General features: G+C 39.9%; 1 protein-coding gene across 11 annotated transcripts in view; it reads left to right on the forward strand.

Annotated features, from left to right (window-relative positions):
* MBNL3 (muscleblind like splicing regulator 3) overlaps nucleotides 1-23,985 on the forward strand; it is a 113,327-nt gene that overhangs the window by 65,755 nt on the left and 23,587 nt on the right. For 8 of the 11 annotated variants that reach the window (XM_077888056.1, XM_077888058.1, XM_077888062.1 and 5 more), the window contains one exon: nucleotides 16,287-16,451. In XM_077888056.1, coding sequence (XP_077744182.1) covers nucleotides 16,287-16,451 — 165 coding nt within the window. The other 3 variants (XM_077888065.1, XM_077888064.1, XM_077888063.1) reach the window with 3 other exon arrangements.

Raw genomic sequence — 23,985 nt, forward strand, 5'->3', positions numbered from 1 at the left:
GGGGTGGCAAAATCTGGTCCCATTCCGTACGTGCCTTGCTATATGCTTATGTGTAATATACATGATATATTTACTAGTTTTTTACAATAGAAATAGATATATCACATATTCAATCATGTTTCACACTTCTATGAGTCAATCTCAGCTTCTAAGAGGTCGACTTACCGAGATGAAAAATTAGCTCAAACATGTATAAAGAGGAGCACCTGGGTGGCTTAGTGGTTGAGCGTCTCCCTTTGGCTCAGGTCATAATCCCAGGATCCGCATGGGGCTCCCTGCAGAGAGCCTACTTCTCCCTCTGCCTATGTCTCTGCCTCTCTCTCTGTATCTCTCGTGAATAAATAAATAAAATCTTTTAAAAATGTATAAACAGTGTTATAACAAGACTCAATTTTATTACTTATCAATTTGTATAAGTAATATTCAAAATCCCTTTGATCAATGACTTACTAGTATTTTAGGCACTATTACCATCTTCCCTTATAGACTCTTAATTTGTTCTCCTAACTTACCTGGGGAAAAAGACTTGCCTTATTTCTTTTGATCATTTTAATATATGTTATAAATAAAATACAGCAGCAGTTGTAATGATGTAAGAATTGAAAAAGCACCAACCGAAAGGTGCAATGCTCCAAATGTTTCATATATAATAGAAATCACTTTAAGTGTTTTCTTCATTAGATTCTAAAGTAAATTTGTGTTCTGTGGGATCTTTAAGTAAGGAGCCTGTGATGGTGGGAAAGTGTCTTTTGACTAGATAAACTTGTCTCCCAAGTAGGCCCTAGCTTATTGTTTCAGTTATTTTCAAGGATAAGATTAAAACCTGGATCTTTTCTTTTTCCTCTGGTATCTAGTTCTGAGAAGCAAAGTGTCCTTGGCTTTTTAACATTGTATATAAATTCCATCCCTGGGCATGTGATAATTTCTATTACCCATGTAATCAAGGATTACCCATATAGTAATGCAAGACCTTTTTTGGAGAAGCAAAATGCTAAAGCATAGTTTGTAATCTGTAGTATTTTTTATACTTAATTCACAGTAACAATTTTAGTTCTATTGTAAGTAATAAAGAAAATAGTTGTAATATTTTTTACACTTTGTACTGATTTTATTTCCAAGGCACACTAAATTGCATTTTCTTCCTATATTCTTTCAAAGCACCTGTGAGGTATACAAGGGCAGGAATTATTCCTATCCAAACTGTTTACCATAACTGGAAAATCATTTAGCCATGCTCTAAAGATAATTAGAATCCAGGGCACTTAGATCCTAGTCGAGAACTTTTTTTGATAAAATACTGCTTTCATCTTACAATTTAGATGTATTACTGCCTTGTCTAGGAACAGATACATTTGAAGTCAAAAGTACAAATAGCCTGTGATGTGATTCCAAACAATGGATTCATGTCAACACTGGAATTATTATTATTATTATTATTATTATTATTATTATTTATTATTATTATTTTCCCTATCACATAGTCTTTTTTTAAAAGATTTATTTTAGAGAAAGAGAGAGAATGAGATATGGGGAGAGGGGCAGAGAGAGAGGGAGAGATAGAATACTCAAGCAGACTCCCCACTGAGTGCTGAGCCTGAGGCAGGGCTCATCCCATGACCCATAAGATCGAAACCTGAGCCAAAACCAGGAGTTGGGCACCTAACCGACTGAGCCACCCAGGCACCTCTCTATCATACCATCTTTTTTTTTATCATACCATCTTTAAAAGCATAGCTACACTTGCAATTGTCTACTCTCTAATTATAAGATCCAGATCCATTAGTGTCATCAACAAATATCTGTATTATTTTGTCTTCTAAAAGCTGTGGAAAAGCCTAAATGATAAGTTATATTGAATAGAACAGATATATTTATTTATTTATTTTTTAATATTTTATTTATTTATTTATGATAGTCATACAGAGAGAGAGAGAGGCAGAGACACAGGCAGAGGGAGAAGCAGGCTCCATGCACCGGGAGCCCGATGTGGGATTCGATCCCGGGTCTCCAGGATTGCGCCCTGGGCCAAAGGCAGGCGCCACCCAGGGATCCCCAGAACAGATATATTTATATTATTAACGTGTGTACCTGTTTCCTCTAAATATTGATTTGCCTTTTGAAATCTTTAGTATTACTTTGTGGATAATGTACTTAACCCAAAATAAATTGGCAATATAGAAAAGAAACAAACGTAGCTATTGTTCATAGGCTACAGCTGGAGTGTGGAAAAAGTCAAACCCTAATTTTCAGGACTACAAATCATCACCCCTCTTTGCACCCTCGGAGTATAGACACTCCCTAGTCGTTTAAAGCAAATCCCTACTAAAACCGAGCATTCAGTGGCATAGACTTTTGCGAGGTGGTGTGTGCAGTATATGTGAAATATCATTTGCCTGTGCTTTCAGTGGGATGAAATACTTCAGAGGAACACTTTGGTACTTCTTTTGTGATAAGGTTGATCTTTTGTCATTGTTTGAAGATTTTCTCTGCTTTGTTATAGTATGGAACCTCTAGCACTCAGGCATCTACAGTCTGAGTAAACCTGCTTCTGAATGGCAGTACTGTACTTTGCAAAGCTTCTTCTCTTAGGGCAGTAACAATAGCCACAAAATGCACACCAGCAACTTTTGCTGAGCCCACTTCCATCTGTTTCATGTCTGTGGATTCTTGCTGGACTGTTGCTTTTGTCCAGCCCTGGTCATTTGTGCTTAAGCTCTCTTAACCCAACTCCTGATCATATGACACCGCTTTCCCCCAGACCAACTGGCCAAAATTCTATCATGCAAACATTTACTAAAAATCTGTGCTAAGAGAAGACGTGTTTGTCCTAATTGTTCTGCTTCACTGAGGATGAAAGACTTAATAGTGCATATAAAGCACCATGAATAGTGCCCAGCACGTGGCCAAATACACAGTAAAGGTAGCCGTGACTATTCAGGTGAACATTTAGGTACCTTCTCTTATTCTTTTCCAAGTCCCTCGAGATCCCTAGGCAGTTAACAAAACATCCCTGCTGTGCATTTATCTATTAAATCATTTCTGGGCATACCTAACTGTCAGTTGATGTGCAATCTCTGTTACAATCTTAGAGGGAAAATAATGGCCCAGGCAGCAGAAGTATTTGAACTAGCTCATTCCGCTGTTTAACACATGCCGAAGGATTGCAAAGCAGTACTGTACTGGGTAAGAAGGTGAGCTCCAGACCCAGCGCATCTCGGTTCAAATACTTGTTCTGGTCCATTTGTTTTGTCATTCTGTGGGTCTTTCTTCACCTTGCTGTTTCTCAGTAAAACACTGACCGGGGTTATTGTGGAAATTACATGAAGCGCTTTGAACGGTGTCCAGCACGCGGTAAATACACAGGAAAGTCAGCTGGTATTCAAGTGGAAGTGGTGTGAAAAAAATGCAAACCAGACCACAGTGTTCTATAAATCCCTCAAATGGGTTTTGTCATTATGACTGCTTTCAAGATATGAATGGAAAATATAATTTTACAAGGCCTCAACCTGTTCTCCAAATGTGTGTCAAGAGTTGTCACATGCTGAGGAGCATGTGCTAAGACTAGAGACACAATTATTCCCCAGCACCCTCATAAATGGTCACAGTTTGCCTCCGAAGGATCATTTGACCTTACATCCCAGAATCTGGTATATAAATTCGATGTAAAACATGAAATAAAGCTAATTACACGCTCTAGTTATCTTTAGTAGAAAAACAAGTGCAAAAGATTGGCAGACTGATGTTTTAGACTACCTAACTCATTTCACTGTATCACTTTCTGAAATATTTTTCTAGAATGGAATTTGATTTACCTGTTAGGAGAGACACGAACTGGCCTTTTTTTTTTTTTCTCTCAGAAAGCCACACTTTCTGAAGTTTTCTAATTTTCTGATTTTCAGGGAAGGCACAATGAAAGTAGAGTAGAGGGGTGTTCTTTTCTTTTTCCCTCCCCCAAATAAGGATTGAGGTAATTAAAAGGCACTAGTTAGACTATAGCCATGATTCTAGAAACTTAATAGAGAGGGTACACGTGGTTCAAGAACATTACACACTTACAAGTGTATTATCCCCCAATAACTCTTGTTCCAGCTGCTTCAACTGACTTGGCAGTACAAATAATAGGTTTGAAAACTAGTTAACTTTTGCTGTTCTTCACTTTGTTTTATTTTTGCCTTGTTCAGATCTGGAGATAAGCATTCTTTGACAGAGGTCATATTTCAGCTTCTCCTTCATAAGGATTATGAGACATTTATGGCTGAGAGATTGACTTATTTTAAAATATAAAATCTCCACTTATCATTCTATCTTCGTTAAACTCATGCCATTTCTAGTGACATTGTTTGTGGATGGCCTTGTTTGGTTCATTAAATACTAGGAACAGTTTCATCATCATCAAATATTAACCGCTCACAGAGAGCAGAAGGTGAGCTCCACAAGGTTGCTGTATTTACTAAGAGCGACTCATTTTGAAACATATATTTTTTAACAGTAATTTCTGTAGTTGCATCTGGAACATTCTCAATTATGTTCACATCCCTGAAACCAATTGCAGATGAAGCTTAATATACTCGGCAGATATTCAGGCCACGCAGAATAGATCTTTATTTTGAAAAGAGAAAACATTTGTAGCAATAAAATTGCTTGTTTTTATGTTCACAGAACAAAACAAACAGGAAGTTGGCCTAGTTTTCAGATACCCTTTTTAAAAAAATCACTTGGTTTCAAAACGCCACTTTAAGTACACGATGCGTTTGGAGTTTAAAGTTTTTTGGGGGGAGGAATTTGGTACTCTAAAATGCCTACAATTTTAATAACAAGGTAGGCATAGAGTTTTCATTAAGAGTTTTGGTGACAAAAATAGATTACCCTTAACAAAATAAGCTTAGTCCCTGCCTCAGAGTATTTGAATGGCAGTCAATACCCCTAAGACTTCCTGCTTGGAAATTGCAATTCCACATTAGTCTGGTGGTGGGGTAAGCGTGTGAGGAAAATGCTTATTTCAAGTGGATACATTTGGCCTCTCTTTGGGGCTGGAAACTGGATTTCACATTTGTGAATTTAGCAAGACTCCACAAACAGCTGATTGGATACCATGCTTTTAAATTTCTTTATCTGAGAGAAGCCTTAGGTTTAGCAAAAGAGGGACTGATTGTCATCTTTGTTCCTCTAATTTCAAAATGCAAAGGTAAATCAATAACTATACCTGCCCTTTGTATAACCTCTGGGTGGAGGATCCGTGCCTGGCTATAGAGATGCAATTATTTAACGTATTCTCAGTGGCATACTGAGCCCTACAAAGATAAATCTTTGCAAGCTGAACAATCATCAGTGCCTTTCCCACTTTATAGGCTCCTTAGAAGTTTGCTGAGCTGTTTGAAACTTTATTTCTTTGAAACTTTCTTTTCACTCAGAGACAGGAAACTAAGTTTTGCCAAGTGGAAACCCCAGGTTTAAGTTGAGTGTAAAACTAAGACCCTTAGGAATCGAGGGGATTGCCAAATACCTCCTTACTTCCCAAGTTTTAGTGCAGTTTTAAGTCATGGGAAACCTAAGGTAGGTGGCATGGCTTCAAGGGACTGGAGTCACGGTGTAGGGGAAGCCTGTTTGATAAGCCCTAAAGTTGGTACTCCAGTGGTTGCCTGGCTGAAGTATTGAAAGAAGAAACCTGGGAAAATGATTGTGAGATTTTCTTTGTAGCAATCATAGGGAAAAGCTCCTCCTTGTTAGCTGTCAGCAGACCCAAGCAAAGGCAAAAATGTTCAAAGTCATTTCAACGAAACATCCAGTTCTTGGAACTTCACTGTCTTTTTCTAGTAAGGAAGAGAGAACTAGAAATAAGGAATATGAAGGGAAAACTAACTTGTCCTGTCAGATGCCCTGGGGCTTGGTTTGAGCTTTAGTAGGAGGGAGTATTAGATCAGCATTTTCCAGAGGGGCAGTCTAGTGAGATACTGGTAAAAGGTGTTTTATGAATAAAAGAAGGATGGCTTCTGTGATTCAGCTGTGTTGTGGTAGCAGGTTTTTTTCTTTTTAACTTTATATTTATTTATTCATAAGAGACACAGAGAGATAAGCAGAGGGAGAAGCAGGCTCCCTGCAGGGAGCCCAATGCAGGATTCGATCCCAGGATCCCTGGATCACGCCCTGAGCCAAAGGCAGAAGCTCAACCACTGAGCCATCCAGGAGTCCCAGGATAGCAGGTTTCTTTACTGTAGGACATATGAGAGAGATGCCTTAATATGCTCTGATGTTGTGTCAGTTTCCAAGAGAGAATGTAGTCTGTCATTCTTATAAGAATTTCACCAAGAAACTGGGCTTCTGAGGCTCCTCTCTTGGAAACAGTGGTTTCCGGTACGCACTCTGATGAATGCTTTCCAGCTTGACTGTGTTTCCATTACGTGTTGCCTGTAAACATATAAACTTCCCCAGGGTAGTACGATTTCATTCTTTCTGACCTTATTCTAAATCTTTGATAATTCCAACAAGGGCATCTGCATCTTTTCGTTGAATGTTTTAAGACGGACGGACTTGCTCTTATTCTGTGAATTTCTGCATTTAAAAATACAGAAGTCATCAATTACATTCCTATCTCTGTTGCACTCATGGAATATAAATGCTTTGGAATGCACAGTGCAATTAAAAGCATTTTTGTTTCAAAACGGCTTGTTAATATGTCATAGGAAAAATATGAAAAAACTTAAGTGAAGTTTATGAGGTATTGAAATTTGGGGGTCAAAGATCAGGCAGATGAGCAATCAATCGCTTGCCAATCTTTGCTCCCAGCCAAGCGCTGGCTTCTCTGCTGGGACTACAACATGCATAGAACATGGCTTCTGTCCTTATAGAGTTTATGGACGAGTGAATGCTCCTTACACCAGAGATCATTGCATACTTACTAGGGACTGCAGCACTCCAAATGTGGTCTAAGGACTACAGGACTACCCTTTCTGGGGTCTGCGAGATCAAAACTGTTTTCGTGATTATATTAAGATGTCATCTCCTATTTTCACCGTCATTCTCTCAAGAATGGAGTTTTCCAGAGACTACGTGATGGGTGATGTTGCGACAATTGAATGCAAAAGCAGGAACGAGAGGAGTCTGCATGCCTAATGACTAAAAAAAATAAATTCAGGACCATGTCTAGTAATGGATTCCTAAATGTTCACAATAACCACTTTTGTGATATACATATTCTGCTGTGGGAGGGCAATTATGGATTGCCATTTTTACTGAATATATTATTTTGTTCATTAGAATTAACCATGCCCGTTTACTTCTCCCTCTCTTTTAATATGAGTAATCAAGGTTTGACTGAAAAAGACATCTATGCAAATAATGGCTATTCATGCCATTGTTTGCATGTTTTGAATATGTTTCTGCATAGATCTTATGTGTGTCTTTGGAAACATGATGCTTAAGCCATCATTTTGCTCAGCTTTAATGGATGACTTTTGCTGAAATTTGAGTATCCCACAGACAAGGCTGAAGAAAAAAAATAGTTAACCCACCCTCCTTACCCCTCCCACACTCAAATAAAACCTTCAAAACACCAAAGCCTCATCTTCCTGTAGTAATTCCTAAGTTCCAAATATGTGTATAAATTCCAAATCAGAGGAGTTAGGCCTGGTCGTCACCGGCCATGCCCTTCTTGGTCCTAAGCTAAAAGGAGGAGCCCAGGGCAGGCACAAAGTCATTTGAATATAGGATTGCGCCACTGTGGGTGGGAAAGTAGAGTGGCTGACGGGTAGGAGGGAGCTGTGTGAAGCTTTTGGTGGGAGGAGCCATGGATTAAAAATTGCTTGCTCCAACAGCCAACTTCCTTAAATTCCTTGCAGCTGGTCAGGTAAGAGGGGACTGAGGGTGCCTTCTACTTTGCTTGGGGCAACGGAAGGCCTAGTAGAGCCTGGGCTGATTCCATGGAGGGAAATCCTTATATCCTTAAGGTAAAGGGAGTAAAATGGGTTTTTGAGGATTGATTTTATTTAGCTCAACTCACCAGGGTAGAAGTATGGATACGGAGAGGGTTGCCAGATAATATATTAAATGGAGAGCATCCTTATACTAAAAAATTGTTCATTGTCTGATATTCAATTTGATTGTGAGTTCTATATTTCTTATCTGATAAATGTGGCAACCCGGGGCCAGGAGGGGTGGTGGTGGTTCCAGGCAGAAGCCCCAGCCAGGAAGAAAGGGTGCAAGCAGCTGGAGTCCTCTTTGTCCTGGGTCTGTATTGCTATGATACGTAACTAAGTGGGGTGTCTAAAAAAGAGTGGTGAAGGAACCCTAAGAGCCCAACATTTGACTATGGGACGAGAGAAAGACACTCCTGTTTGTTGTTCCATGACAAAGCCTATGTTGTATGATTTTATTTGTATTTTGTTCCTTAGAATAACAAATTGAATGTCATGTTTTCTTTCCTGTTTTGTGTATTTTAATGACATTTAATGTTGGCAGCCATCAAACTAGTTTAAAGACAGCATCCATGAATAGGTAGCATGAGAAGTGCCTTCTGACTTTGGTAACTTGGTACCAGTGTACTTTCATTGTTTGGGGGCTTTCATTTTATTCCAGTTAGCTGTTTTGTAAACAGAGAGGGTAAGTTCTTGAGGAGCTTATTATTGAACAGATATTCAGTTAATATTTTTCTAATTCAATTGAAAGTATTCAATTAGATTGGACAGGGTTGGGAGGGGTGGGTGGCATAGAAGAAGGGGCAGGAAGCAGATTTGAGATATTGGCAAGGCAGGCTTGGTTTCACTGCAAACAGTCACTATGGTTTTTAGTGTTATCTGCTCTTCAAAAAAAATTCACGTAAAAATTTAAGCTCAGGATTATCTGAAAACAAATGTTTGATGTGAATGCAGCTGAACGGGTGAGGGAGGGGGTCTGGAGGTATAGTGGGAATATTTTTCTTGGAAGAAGTCAGCATATGCAATAGAGACCCACAAGAAGGCCTCACCTGGTGTTCGTTGTAAAGCCACATATTCTACCTTTGTCTGAGTAGCTTCGGGGATTTTGACTTGTAATTTGTTCAGAGAAATGTGGGTCAGGGTGGAGCAGCTGGTGAAGGCAATGTGTTTGAAGTTGACCCTGGAAATTCAGTGTTCCCCTTGGGTGGACTCAGGTGCTGATTACATATGAATCAGCTGCAGGTTCCTTTATTCAGCCCTGTGGGGCCCTATATCCTAGGGGTTCTTGTGGCTACAGACCCCTGGAATCAGCCCAGGATTTGTATCTCTGTGCCTCATGGATTCATGACCCTTGTGGTTCAGTTATATTGAATTACCAGGATTTTTCAGCCATTGTGTCACATACACCCCAAAGTATATATTCATAGCAGAAAAAGAAGAAGAAGAAGAAGAAGAAGAAGAAGAAGAAGAAGAAGCAGAAGAAGAAGAAGAAGAAGAAGAAGAAGAAGAAGAAGAAGAAGAAGAAGAAGAAGAAGAAATGAATTAGCTGTTTTTTAGACCTGAATAGAATAACCAGTCATTTGGGACAGGCAACCAGGAATGGCCTTATTCATAAGTTGGCTATTCTTGTGTTGGAAGAAGAAGAAAACTTTTTTTTTTAATTTTTATTTATTTATGATAGTCACAGAGGGAGAGAGAGAGAGAGGCAGAGACACAGGCAGAGGGAGAAGCAGGCTCCATGCACCGGGAGCCCGATGTGGGATTCGATCCTGGGTCTCCAGGATCGCGCCCTAGGCCGAAGGCAGGCGCCACCTAGGGATCCCAGAAGAAGAAAACTTAATGGAAGGAAACAGCCAGAGAAGCAAGTAGGCTTCTAAGGCAGACTTAGTGTTACTCCCTATAAAATCATTCTCACAAACTTTATTCATTCGCTCAACAAGCATATGGAATGACCACTCTTCACCAGGCACAGAAACATCCCTGGAGGTTCAAAGATGAAGAAGATAGAGTCCTGCCTTTGGATAAGCTCAAAGTCTAGGCATGCAAACAATTTATCGATGTGCACAGTGATAAGTGCTGGGATAAAACTGAGTGCAAGGTGCAGATGGAGGCACAAAAGAGGGAGAGGTGAAGGAGAGTGGGGGTGGGGAGATGAGTCCAGGCAAATCTTTACAGGGGAAGAATCATTTGAATGGAAAATCCATATTGGGTAATGCGAGCCTGGGAACTTGGCTTCAGTCCTTACCGTGCTGCTTGTAAAGTAGGACAAGTCCTCTCACTTCTTTAGTCTTTACTTTCTCAGGAAGATAAAGGCACACAAGATGTTCCTCAAAATCCAGTTCAGCCCTAAATGTTACAAGCTAGTAATCAAGTTATCTTAGTGGACTGTTTCAGAATAGTCATCGTTGCGCCTACTCCCTTCATCTTTTTCAAGGTCACAAATTTAAAGCTTTCTTGAGGCAGATAGGCAAGAAAATTCTTCTGCCCTCCTCCCAGCTTCTTACCTATTCAGACCTGATGTCCAGTTTGCACCAAAGTCATTGCCCTGTGTATGCATAAATGGGATGTCAAGAAAGCAGAGTTCAGCAGCATAAGGAAATGAGATGCAGAGCTGACTGCAGTTGGGATGTGTGTGTGTGTGTACTTGGCTGCTCCTCTCCATAGGGGTCTATGTTCAGCCTCATTAATCTTGCCTTTAGAATTTTCAGGAAATGGTTTGTTAAAGACTTTAAAAAAAAAAAAAGATTCTCGTCTGCATCCCAAATTTAAATTACAAGTTGTATGTAAGATTTAAGGATGCTCTGTATGCATATTTATCAATGTTCATAGATTGTATAATGTTGGAGGAGAAAATGATGCAGATTATATCCATTTTTAGAAAGACAGAACCCTAAGTGGAAGAAAGTGGGAAATTAGCCATTAGTATGCTGACATCTGGCTAATACTCAGTTTATGTTGCTCTCCCCCTTGCTTTTAGCTCCTTTAGATTGTTCCTAGCCTTTAAATAGGTCTTGATGGTCGTAGGAACCAGGCAACCTCAGATGTGTGATTTGTAATTCTCAAATAACTGTTACTTCCTCTGAGAAGCCGTGTCTATGCATGTTAGTATGTGTCAGTGGGGCACTGTGATCAATAGGATTTTTCATTTAACACATGATCATTAAAACGAAAAAAACATAATTTGTTTCATAGAACAAATCATCTGTTCATTGCCTTTATTTAGCATTTCACTTTAACTCTTGGTCACCTAGCAGAGCTGTGAAATGTCTTTGAAAAGGTAACCCAGTTATTGAATTTTAGGGGAGGGGTCCCCCAACCCCTTAATTCCAAATGTATTTGAAGAAGCCAGTCATTCTGCAAACAGCTGTTTCTGTGACTGACAAAGGGTAATTTTCAGCTTCCTAGGGTCCTTTTCTTATTCTGATGGATGGTAGAGCTTTCTCTTAGGAACATAAAAAAAGTACATTTCACAGGGTTTTTCTACCACCAAGTACATGGGAAATCTTGGATCTGACAGACTCACTCTCATAACTCCCAAGACTTAGGTGGGATTTGAATCTCTACAATGCTACTTTTCTCTCTCCGTCAAAGGCTTTGTACTCATTTGTCAAAAGCCTGAAGGTAGGAAAAAGGAAATAGATTGAATTGTGGAGGTTTTACAAATGCTCTGCAACTTTTTCCTTTGTCTGTCATCAACTTTTTGATGCAGATGTATTTCAGAAGTTTCATTGACCATTTTCTCCCCCTGCTGCTTTTTGGGTGCAATTTCAAAGCAAGTCGATGGGAAGGGCGAACTGGAAGATTCATGGGCGTAGTGGCTTTTATTTCAGCAGAGAACCACTTTCCTATTGAATCACTTTGCTATTTTCTTAACTCAGTAACATAGTGAAAGGCCAGAGGAGAATGATTTTGTTTTTAAGACAAAAGGAAATGGAAAAGAAGCGAAATTCAGGCAAGCATACATGAACTTGCACACTCATCTCTGCGATGCTGCTTTCATTTTCCATGTGTAGAGGAGGCAGAGAGAGACTTGTCTTTCTTTAAAAAAAAAAAGATTTATTTTATTTAGGGGGGGAGAGTGCCAGGTGCACATGGGGTGGGGGAAGGGCAGAGGGAGCAGGAGAGGGAATCCAAGCAGACTCCCTGCTTAGCATGGAGCTTGCCTTGGGACTCCACCCCAGAACCCTGAGCCGAAACCAAGAGTCCGAAGCCCAACCAACTACACCACCCAGCCACTCCATAGGAAGTTCTTTGTCTTGATAAGCCTTAGCTACTATCTTTTGGATAGAGCCAGCTCTTCCAGTGGATGGCAACTGTCACAAGTCCAAGACTCGTAGAGTCCTTTATGATGTGGTCCACTGAGCACATGGCAACTCTGGACCTGTGGGTCTAGAAGGAGGGCTTGGGACACCTTCGATGTGGCTTGGGAACCTGAGGGGTGATTTTTTTTTTCAGACCAATATCATTTCTGAACTGTTACAGACCCAGTGTGATAGGATATCTTGTGACCCATTCAAAGTGCTTAGCTGGTCTAAAGAAAATACTCGAACCTTTCTAGTCATTAGTTTTCCAGTGGCCAAGAACAATAGGTGATCACATACTGTGCTGGGCCATCCCTCCCCTCCCCTGGCTCCACCCCCACCCATCCCCACGGTGTTTATCAAAGCCTTAATCCCCTACAAGGACCAAAAGCAAATGTTAGCAAATGTCAAAACAAAGCTTATCCCCCCACTGTAAACTCTAATGAAAGTATTTTGGCCTATAATTAAGCTCGGGCCTCTTGAAGAATGAATACTATATGGAAAAGATTTATTATCACTGAGTCTCGTGCATGTAAATATATTACCCTGAGTTCCAAAGTCATTTTGAAAAAACTTAAGAGGCTTGGTTTTCTTTTGAAATATTATGTTCCACAGATAACATCGATATTACATTATTTGGTCTCATCATCTATTGTTTGGATAGAAAATGCAGATTTTTTTGTCTTTTATAAGCTTTCTTTGACATAAGCAGCAGTCTCTGGTAAGGTAGTATTGCTATGCATTTGCATTGTTATAGAATTAAATTTGGAGTCTGTCGTTCAAAAGAGAATGCTTTATAAATCAAGTAAAATCTCATAACTAAGATGAACAAGGTTTTTTTTGAAGTCTTATGGGGCCTCATATCCCATACTTGAGTTTTACAGCCCAACTTGATGTAATTATTAAAATGTAATTCTCTTTTCTTTTTCTATTTCTGTGTACTGTTTTTGCTTTGTACAAATGTCATTAGTTTTCCAAGACAAAGCTTAAGAAAAGTTATTATATGTAAAGGACAGTAATATAAAAGCACAAAGTCAGGCAGTAATTCTTTATCTGTAGATTGGCAGGAAATGTGCCAAATACACAACGTTCTCTCCCTCCCTGGCTTCTTCCCCCCTCTCTCTCATTGCATTCAATGTAAATGATGTTAAAACTCTAAATTGTAACAATGGTAAAATCCTAATGTATTCCTTTTCTTTTTATTGTTTAAACTGATCTATTGTTTGGAACTCCTGAATATAAGAGACAGCCCTCATTATAAAGCTTTTTTGGAAGGGGTTACAAACTGTGTTCTGTGTAAACGTCTCTGGTTGTGTTTGCCACTCGTCTGGAAAAGCTATCAAGGTGGGTTTGCAATCCTCAGGCAATCCTGCTCATCAGGTGCCTTATTTCTTTTTTCACGGCTGCTATGTAACTGTCCCAAAGCATGGGAATTGGAGCAATGATCCTAAATGGGGACGGTGCAGGAAGAGGAAAAACCGTCTACGGAGAAGGAAGGTCAGAAGTAAGTTATTTAGACCTGGTTAGGGGGCAGGATCTCCAAATGCAGCTGCAGTTAGTGATGAAAAGCACTGATGTTCCAAAGAGGGAACAGAGGTAGAGAGAAAGATTTACAATCTGAGCCAGTGCGGTGATAGATGAAACTTTATAAGAACTTCATTTCTCCAGGGAAGAGAGATTAGAGAGGAGAGCAGAGGATTTATGACCAAGCCTTGGGGAAATCTTAATATTAGGGTACAGGAGGAGGAAGAGAAACCCCAAAGTATAAACTAGTATGCTTGGCTGTGGAGGCCACCAAACATCATTGCTTCCCCAGGGGCTGTCAAAATTCTGAGCCAGAGAACCCCAATCTATTACACTGGGTGGAGGGTGGAGAATCTAGGAACTAGAACCTTTGTGACTTTGCCTCCCTGCAGGTTGTGGTAGGTGTAAAAATGAAGCTTCTGTTTTCTCCTAGGGGGCACATTAGTGGGGGGAGGAGGGAGGACCTCCATTATTGTGTTTTTGAACACAAATAAGGATTTCTGTACAGTCCTTTTATGTACTGAAATTATGTAGATATTCCTAAGCTGCTTTTATGAAATCAGAAATACTGGGTTAATACCATTCTCAACTCTTCCTACCAATAAATGCTTCCTTTTCCAGGATATGCAGAGAAATGTAAAGGTATGTTGAAAGTAAGATATGACTTGATGTTCTAAATCATTTAATTTGGTTAAAATAAAGTGATCTTCGGGAGAAATGAAAGGACAAACCTGACAGAAAAAAATAGTGGCTCCTTGCATTTCTCAAGCTATGTTCTAAGTTATACTCAGCTTCTCGCAGTGCATCTGAGTTTGTGTTCAGTGTAGCTCCATAAAGTTTTGAAGGATGCACCTTGGTTTGCAGTGAAATTATAGGAATGCTTTAAGATAACTCAATGTGGAGGAGTGATTGTGGGAACCGTTTAGCCATCTTAAGTAAAGAAAAATTCATAGTATGCGTTAAAAACACTTGATGAACTAACTCATTTCTCCTGTGTATTCAGGTGCTCTAGCAGCGTGCACTCCTGGGTTACCCGCCCCCTAAAAAAGCTGCCTTTATTCTCCACCCCTCTCTCCGATAAGCTCATGCACTGTAAAGAATTTTAGCATCTGTGGGAAAAAGGATTGCTTACAGTTGTGCTTGTCTGAAAACGATTATTATGGGGAGTGGGTGTCTGGTAATACAAATGGGATCATCAGCAGCCTCTTTGTATAGTGCTCATGAGTTAAACAAACAGAACACCAGGACACATTTGACATTGTGATAAATCTCTATCCAGAGACGGCCTTTTCTGCCACATAGCAGTTACCATAATTAGCAGCTATGTCAGCATTTAGGCAACACCAAAGGCATATTTGATTGCCCAGAACTAACATATTATCCTATCTGGAAGTATGTAAACCATCAATAAGACTTCGAAAGAGCCAAGACTCCAAAATACACTTTGGTCTCAATTATCCAAGAGATCTAGGGCCATTGCCTCCAGAACCTAAAGAACAACATAACTGGCAGGTATAAACATTTATTCTCTGATGAACAGAACATCACGGGATTTCAGGATGTTTCTCACATTGTATGAATCCAGGAAAAAGTATATTAGACCCAGAATTGTCCAGAAAACTGGATCTAAAATGTATCAGGTATATTTATGTGTATATAGTTATCTAACATTGTCCCTCAATTTTCTTGATTGTTTCTATATGCAAATGCAAATCCTGAATCTTATTTAACATGCATGACACATTGGGAAATTTTTATTTACATCCATAACGCTGTGAAAGTATCATAGTATTCCTACTCTTTTATGTCTTTTTAGAAGATTGATTTATTTATGAGACAGCAAGGGTCGGGGGGCTGACAGAATCTCAAGCAGACTCCCTGCTGAGAGCGGAGCCCCACACGGGGCTTGATCCCACCACCCTGAGATTGGGACCTGAGCCAAAACCACAAGTTGGGCACTTAATCAACTGCGCCACCCAGGCACCCTCTAATATTCTGTTTTTAAACATAATTTGATGCATATCAAAGTAGGGCAGAACAGAGCAGCTAAGAAAATGGGTTCTAGGGATCCCTGGGTGGCTCAGCGGTTTGGCACCTGCCTTTGGCCCAGGGCACGATCCTGGAGTCCCGGGATCGAGCCCCGCATCGGGCTCTCGGCATGGAGCCTGCTTCTCCCTCTGCCTGTGTCTCTGCCTCTCTGTGTGTGTGTGTGTGTCTATCATAAATAAATAAATAAATCTTTAAAAAAAAAAAGAAAAGAAAATGGGTTCTGGAATCAGACTAACTGGGTTTTGGTTCGGGTTTTATCACTTTGTAGCTGCGTGAATTTCTCTTAGTCTCCTTTCCTCAGGTGGAAGGTGAAGATCACAAGGGTATCACTCTTAGAGGGTTCGTCCAAAGACGAAATAAGTTTATTAATGCAAAGTTACAGCCCACCCACCCACCCACCACGTACTTGAAGCTGCATAAACTTTTGTTATTTCGTTACCAAATTTTTAGAAATATCAATGCCCATTCCTCTAAGCCCATTCCTCTAATTCTTCATTTTCAGGGCCGGTGTGCTAGAGAGAACTGCAAGTACCTTCACCCTCCTCCACACTTAAAAACACAGCTGGAAATTAATGGGCGGAACAATCTGATTCAACAAAAGACTGCCGCAGCCATGTTCGCCCAGCAAATGCAGTTTATGCTCCAAAATGCTCAAATGTCATCCCTTGTAAGTCACAGCTATGTCTTTGAAAAACTGCATATGTGTGTCTTTTCTTTTTTCCCCAAGAACATAGATCCAGACCAGAATCACCTTGTCGGGCTTTCAGGAACTTAGTTACAGAAGGATTAAGGACGACGGTGCTAATGTGTTAACTGACACTACAAAGCTGCTGTGCATAGGAGGGGGAGCATTGGAGTGTGTTAGGTTTAACACCTGGGTTGCATTTATCATGAATTCAGTTCATAGAAAGATATTAATAAAAGAGCAGGGGCATTTTAAGATGAAGAGAGGGTCTGATTGTTATTACAGGTAAGCCGTTGAATGAATTCTAGGATCTTAATTCAAACAAATTTCATTGCTCTTTCATGGTGGTTTTGTTACTTTTTAATAGGCTTTTTATATTGAAATAATTATAGGTTTAAGGAAAAGTTGCAAAGACAGTACAGAGTTCCCGCCACTGTTAATTTCTTATGTTTTCATGGCATGTTTGTCACTTTCTTCAGACTTCTGTTAGTCTTTCCTTTAGGGTCCTCTTTCTGTTCCAGTGTCGAACCCAGAGTACCACAGTGCATTTATTTGACTACTGTCTCCGCTCTCTCATCTGCTCTGTGACCAATTCTCAGTCTTTCCCTGTTTCCCATGACCTTGACATTCTTGAGGAATCCTGGGCAGGTATTTGATGGTGGTTTAACTTACCCCAGCTATGGAGTTTCCCTTTGCAGGAATTAAAAAGATTATGTTGTCATTCTAGACCAGCGTCTGGTATTTTTATGGATCAATGAGTTGAAATGGATCCTTTAAAAAGTAATTTTGTCCTATTGAGAATTCATCTTGTCCTGATACCTTATAATATAAAGTTATAGTTTAGTCTTAGATCTTTTGTTATTTAGATACCAATTTGAAAGCGTTACGTTGTCTTTATCTGTTATCCATTTGGTCAGTGACTATGTAATAAACTCTGTAATAAACTGAAAAACTATATAGTATTTAGATGGATACAATGAAAATGTGCTAGCAGGTTAACCTGCTCTCAGCAAAGTCTATTTCATTATAAATTTGCTTCTCAGAATTCAAGGAAATCAGTGTGGACAGGGCAACCCCTTCACCTGGTACATCTTTGTAGATAGTGCACAAAACAGGTGGTAGGGACATTGATGAGTCACTGAAATTTTGGATCATGATCCACTTTTTCCAGAAGGCCCAGACAGCTTTAAGTAAAATGAGATTTCACCTCCTATACTATTAGTTTGCCAAAAACATTTGCCTTGGAACCCAGTGCTGATTAATTACATTGATAAATTAGTTGCCAGAAGGTCATCAGTGAGCTCTTCTGAGCTCTTCTTTGACCTCGCACAATACTTCATATGGTTCGGGTAACTGGGTGATTGGCACGAAGGAGGGCACATGATGTGATGAGCACTGGGTGTTATATGCAGCTGATGAATTATTGAAGTCTACATCTGAAACTATGTTGGCTAATTGAGTTTAAATTAAAAAAAAATACTTCACGTGGTTGAAATTCTTCAAACTCTTTCGTTAGGTTTCACACACTGAAGTATTTTAGTTCTTACCTATTTCTAAAAGGGGTGGAGAAGAGAAGGTGTTCTAGGTACTGGGAATAGTATGAAAACCACCACAGAGAAATGAATGCACGTGGTGAGTCCAGAAAATGTGAGTAGTAGGAGAATAAAGCAAGGGAGCTTTTCACCCACCACTATTACTACTCTTGGCCTCTCATGATGTCCCAATTTCAGACTGAGCAAAGAATAGGGGCCAGATTGTATAACACACCTGAGCCCTGCATGTGTTTTTTCTTAGGTCAAGGGACAGCATTGGGACATCAATCAAATGCCCTGTTTCAGGGAATCAGAGAGCAAGGCCTGAGATAAAGTAGGGGTAAGGGCAGAAGGCGACTATTCATCTTCTATTTAGCCTCCAGGAGAGTCTTTCCATTCCATGTCTCAACCATTCATGCATTATTGATCATGCTGGCTCACCCTGGAGACTAGGGAGTGGCCTTTATTTAGAGTCCAATAAGAGATCCATTGAGCTCTCCAGCCTCTTGTGCTTTCTAATTTAATTCTCCATGCTTTCTATAATAGAGTACATTTCCTTTTTTTTTTCCTCCATGAGGGTGATTTCAGATTTCAGGCTGCAGAATATGACTGATATGACTCACAGGAGTACAATTTATTTTATAGCATATCGTAAGATACAAGACATTACTTAGAAGACCCCAGGGAACAATTGAAAATTGCTTTTCTATCTTGTAGATTATTTAACAATAGTTGTTGTGATGTGATAAACTGATAAAAGATTAATTTCTGCAGTTATTATGTATACAAAAAACTAACCCCGAGATGATTGATATGATCCTATTTTGTGGTCTAGAAAGCTTTGTAGGCGTGTTGTAATTGCACTAGTGTGAGCAATTTTAAGTGACATTTACCAGTCTTATTTGAAAGAAATGTTCTTTATTATGGATCTTGATATAACCATAGAAGTAACATATGATTCTACTTGATTTTTCTGGTACCTATACTCCAAAACAACTCTGTATCCCTCTTAACACCCCACCACCCTGATAATATTATACTTCTCCCTAGAATAGTCAAGCTTTTGTTTAAATTTCCAGACCCAATATTTGTATGGTTGCATATTAAGACCCATTTGGTATCACTGGCTTGAACTTCAGGTCTTTCCACAAAGCATACTTTGATCCGTTTCTAGGATACCAAAAGAGCACATCTGCTTTCGGAAAATTGAGTATGGTTTGCTTATTATAAGTCCCAGATAAAGGGAATGTCAACCTAAATGGGATGGCAGCTAGAGAACAGATTCTGTTCGGTGTGACTGAACAGTGAATAAAAGCCATACCAAAGCATTCCATTTGGGTGGAATGCTTGCTGTGGCAGGCAAGTTTGTTCACTGTATATTGCAGGTCTTAACTGACATTTGCTAGTATGAAATTCTGCCTCTGAAAGCTTTTGTTAGCTTTATTAAGGAAGTTTAGCAAGTGAGACAAAGGGCGTGACTCCCCAATGTTTTTGATGCAGTTAAGAGATGGTTTCTGATGTTCATAGCAAAAAAAAAAAAAAAGTTTGAGAACTCCCCCTGGCAGGCATAATTAGGAGGCAAACAGGAGCCCTGTAGAAGAATTTTAGGGAAATCAGACACACTGGATTGCTCTCAGGCAAAGCTAATGTTTTAAAATTTTAATTTCACAACTAGGAATTTTTATTACAGGAGGAAGGATTCTCACTGATGGATGTAATGTATGCATATATAAAGCAGATATGGTGTCATAAGTCTATTAAAAACATTTCTGATTTAGACATTTTGCATAATCTAGACCCTACCTATCCACGTCTTGGAAACTCCTTTAGTTTCTCTCTTTGAATGTGATGATGCACATGGAAGCAGTTCTTTTTTTTTAAAGATCTTATTTATTCATGAGAGACACAGAGAGAGAGAGAGGAAGAGACATAGGTAGAGGGAGAATCAGGCTTCCTGCGGGGAGCCCAATGCGGAACTCGATCCCAGTACCCTGGGATCACAACCTGAGCCAAAGGCAGATGCTCAACCACTGAGCCACCCAGGTGCCCCTGGAAGCAGTTCTTTACATGCAAGTGCACTTGGCTGATGCAATCAAGTGTATTCACATAATGATTTATAGAGAGGTTGTTGGTTCAGCCATCAGGGTGTGCCAAATGCCCTGATCTGCTATATGTTTTACATGGCCTACATTCCTGTGGCCAGGTTATGGCATTTCAAACCACAGAGGCTATCAACATGGGTTCCACTCCAGACTTTTCCTTCATTACATATAGCATCATCTGATGTCTGTCTGAACCCTCCCCACCTTTTTACATCATTTTTAGAATTCTGTGTACCAAATACATTTCCCATATACAAGCTCATATATAGCAAGGAACGAAGATGATACAGTACCTCAGAACCAAAAGGGTAAATAATAGGTAGTACCAGTAACTAGGAAAGGAGATACACTGACAAGAAATAATATCTAGAGACCAAAGTTTTCAATGCTTTTCTCCCTTAATTAAATAGGAGTTCTAAGGTGTTCTATAATTCCACAAAACTGGACTAGGACAGTTTTAAGTAAATAGAAGCAGAGTTGCAAAATAAGCTATTTACTTTTTAGTTTTTTAAAATGTTAAGTACTTAAATGATTCAATAGATAAAGACAAAGGATAGCATCCTTCCTCCTTCCCTAACCATGATACATTCTACACTTTGCATATGCACATCAGAGTTACACGTTTTCTAGTTCACATACTTCACAAAGTATGTTCACATACAAAACTAACTTTATTGACTGTGGAATATCTGCTATCTCCCTATTGTCATGGCTCTTTAGTAAAAGTTATCATGAGGGGCACCTGGGGGCTCAGTCAGTTAAGCATCTGCCTTCAACTGAGGTCAGAATCCCAGGGTCTTGGGATCGAGGCCCGAGTTGTGCTCCATGATCAGCAGGGGGTCTGCTTCTCCCTCTGCCTCTGTCCTTCCCCCCTGCTTGTTTTCTCTCTCTCTCTCTCTCTCTCTCTCTCTCAAAAATAAGTAAATAAAATCTTTAAAAAATCAACAAACTAAAGTTATGAAAAAAGATGGGCAAGCCATGTTGTAGATATTAGAGAAAAGGAGATCATGTCCCTTTTCCAGTTTCCAGCATGTCAGATGACCAGTTTCATGATCAGTACAGAAATGATTATGTATTTTAATGAAGGTTCTTCAGGAGATTTTTCAATTTATCTACTCTCGAAATGATAAATGATGACATTTAGCTCTTTCATCTTGATGTGCTGACATTAAATATTTTGTGAAGTGATTTTTGCAAAATGTTTAAGTTGATGACAACAGGCATTATGTAGTAATTATCAGGTTGCTATGCTCTTGCTGTCATGATGACTGTCATTACCACATGAAGGTCTGCATTGATGGGGGCTAAGCCAACCATGCTGCGGGAATGTGTGGAGTGCAGCTAGCCCCAAATTCATATGGGTTTTTGCCATGTTTACTAGAAGGTTAGATAAGATTTCACTTTGAGATATAGCAACCGAAGCCTTAGATTATTTGTTCAACCAGTTTTTCCCAGGGTAGGCTCACCTTGAGGTTGGTGAAGGCTCAAGGCCCCCTCCTGTGCATGGTCTCCATCCAAGGTCCTGGAAGGAGACCTAGCCATGTGTTTACAACATGTTTGTAAAATTTGCAAGATCTATTTGTATTCTATGTTCTTAAGACTCCCCTCCTCTACCCTACTGCCTAAACTTCAGGCCCTGGGGATCCTAGATTCACTTTTTTTTTCCTAGATTCACTCTTGATGGCAGTTATTGGTCCCAAGAATTCATTATTCAGGTCCTTTCCCTAGGCTGTGCATGTCACACAGCTCAAAGCTCCTTTTATGGTAAAACCAAAGAATTCCCACCAGCAGCAGGTTTGCCGCCTTGCCCCAACTAAAACCTTGTTTTTGCGGAGGTTAAACAGAAATGCTACAATTTTGTGGCCAGAGAGCATTTGTACAGGATATTTTTTATGGTGCCCCGTTCCTCTGATAGTAACAAATCTCAACATCCTCCCGTTAGCCTCCCTCGTATATTCCCGTGGGGTAAATTCAACGTAATCTCCTCTCAGCCCATTTTGTGTCCTCCTCCCCTGGGGCTGCTTAGCTCAGTTGGCTAGAGCCTGGAGCTAATGAGACCATGTGGGCCTGTTAGCTTCTCTGTTCTAGATCACAGTCTAAGCTACAGCCAGCTACCTCAGAATTGCTTGTTGATCACCAGTGAGTTGAGGGCAGGAAGTTTGGAGGGCTCTGTGAAAATCTTTCCTAATGTAAGATAAAATAACAGTCAACAAAATCAGTACTTGACAATCTCACCTATCTGGGATGATTTTTTTTTCTTATCAAAACCATCTCCTTGCTTAGATCAATATAGTTCAGTAAAGAGAGCCATCAGGAGACCGAGTGTAAAGTGCCTGTGGTTGTCCCCAGCAGCTGATCATAATCTTAAATTGGTCCCCCAAATGATCCTATTTTGCCTTAATATACTTTATGTATCTGCTAAATTCTTTTAAAGATTTATTTACTTACTTGAGAGGGAGAGAGAAAGAGCACACGAGAGAAGGGGAGTGGAAGAGAGGGGCAGAGGGAGAGAGAGAGAGAGAGAGAGAGAGAAAGAAAGTACAAGTAAAAATGAAGAGAGAGAAAGAGAGAGAGAGAAAGAAAGAAAAAAGAAAGAAAGAATGAATGAATATCCAGTAGACTCCCCACTGAATGTGGAGCCCAAGGCAGGGCTTAATCCCACAACACTGAGATCATGAGTTGAGCTGAAATCAAGAGTCAGGCGTTTAACCGACTGAGCCACTCAGGTGCCCCACACCTGCTAGACATTTTAAACTCTTCTTTACCTAGTCTCTGCTCTTAAACCATTCTGTGGATGCCAGTCATATTAACAATTCACAAGTCCCCTGGAACCACACATTTTGTAATAAAAAGTTGCATCTTTTGATATCACTAAGCCATTTTTTTCAGAACTTTGCATTGTATCCCCTCTGATAGTGATGATTTAGTTACTCCAGTTAAAAATGCACACATACAGGTGCACCTGGGTGGCTCCATTGGTTAAGCATCTGCCTTTGGCCTAAGTCATGATCCCGGGGTCCTGGGATTGAGCCCCAAGTTGGCTCCCTGCTCAGCAGGGAATCTGCTTCTCTCTCTCTCTCTCCCTCTGCCCCTACCCCCTGTTCATGCTCTCTTGCTTTTTCTCAAAAAAATAAAAAAATCATTTAAAAAAGTAAATAAAATGCACATACATATGCAAAGTTGTGTCTGCTTGCACAGGCACATACTGTGTATATAAAGTATCCTGTGCTTCTCATACTATTTGATTTAGCATTTCACATCTATGTGAAAAGACAGTTTGGGAGTGGCCTGCTTAAAGTCTTCCTCAGCAGATAGCAAAATTGATGGATTTATTCTATCTCTGTGCCACCACTTCTGATCCCTGAATATTTCTTTTGTACTGTGATGCTTGAATTGGATTTTTCTAACTGGTAAACCCAGAAGTCATCAATGACTTAGGAATCTCTTTTCATTACACTCAGTAAATATTTATTGAGCATTTACTCTGTGCCAGGCATCTAAGAGGGTAAGAGGTAGATAAAAAGATAAACTTCAGTCTCTACCCTCTAGGAATGTATGATCTAACAATAGTAAGATGGAAAATTAATGTTTTGGTGATCCTCTTAGTTTCTTTTTTTAAAAAGATTTTATTTATTTATTCATGAGAGACACAGAGAGAGAGGCAGTGACACAGGCAGAGGGAGAAGCAGGCTTCATGCAGGGAGCCTGATGCAGGACTCGATCCAGGACCCCGGGATCACACCCTGGGATGAAGGCAGATGCTCAACCGCTGAGCCACCCAGGGTTCCCATCCTCTTAATTTCTGATTTCTACCTGATCTTCTGTATTTTTTTATAGCCTTGGAATTTTTTTTTCTCATCTTTCCATTAGCCATGCAAAGTT

The sequence above is a fragment of the Canis aureus genome, chromosome X, assembly GCF_053574225.1.
Source record: "Canis aureus isolate CA01 chromosome X, VMU_Caureus_v.1.0, whole genome shotgun sequence".
Classification (NCBI taxonomy): domain Eukaryota; kingdom Metazoa; phylum Chordata; class Mammalia; order Carnivora; family Canidae; genus Canis; species Canis aureus.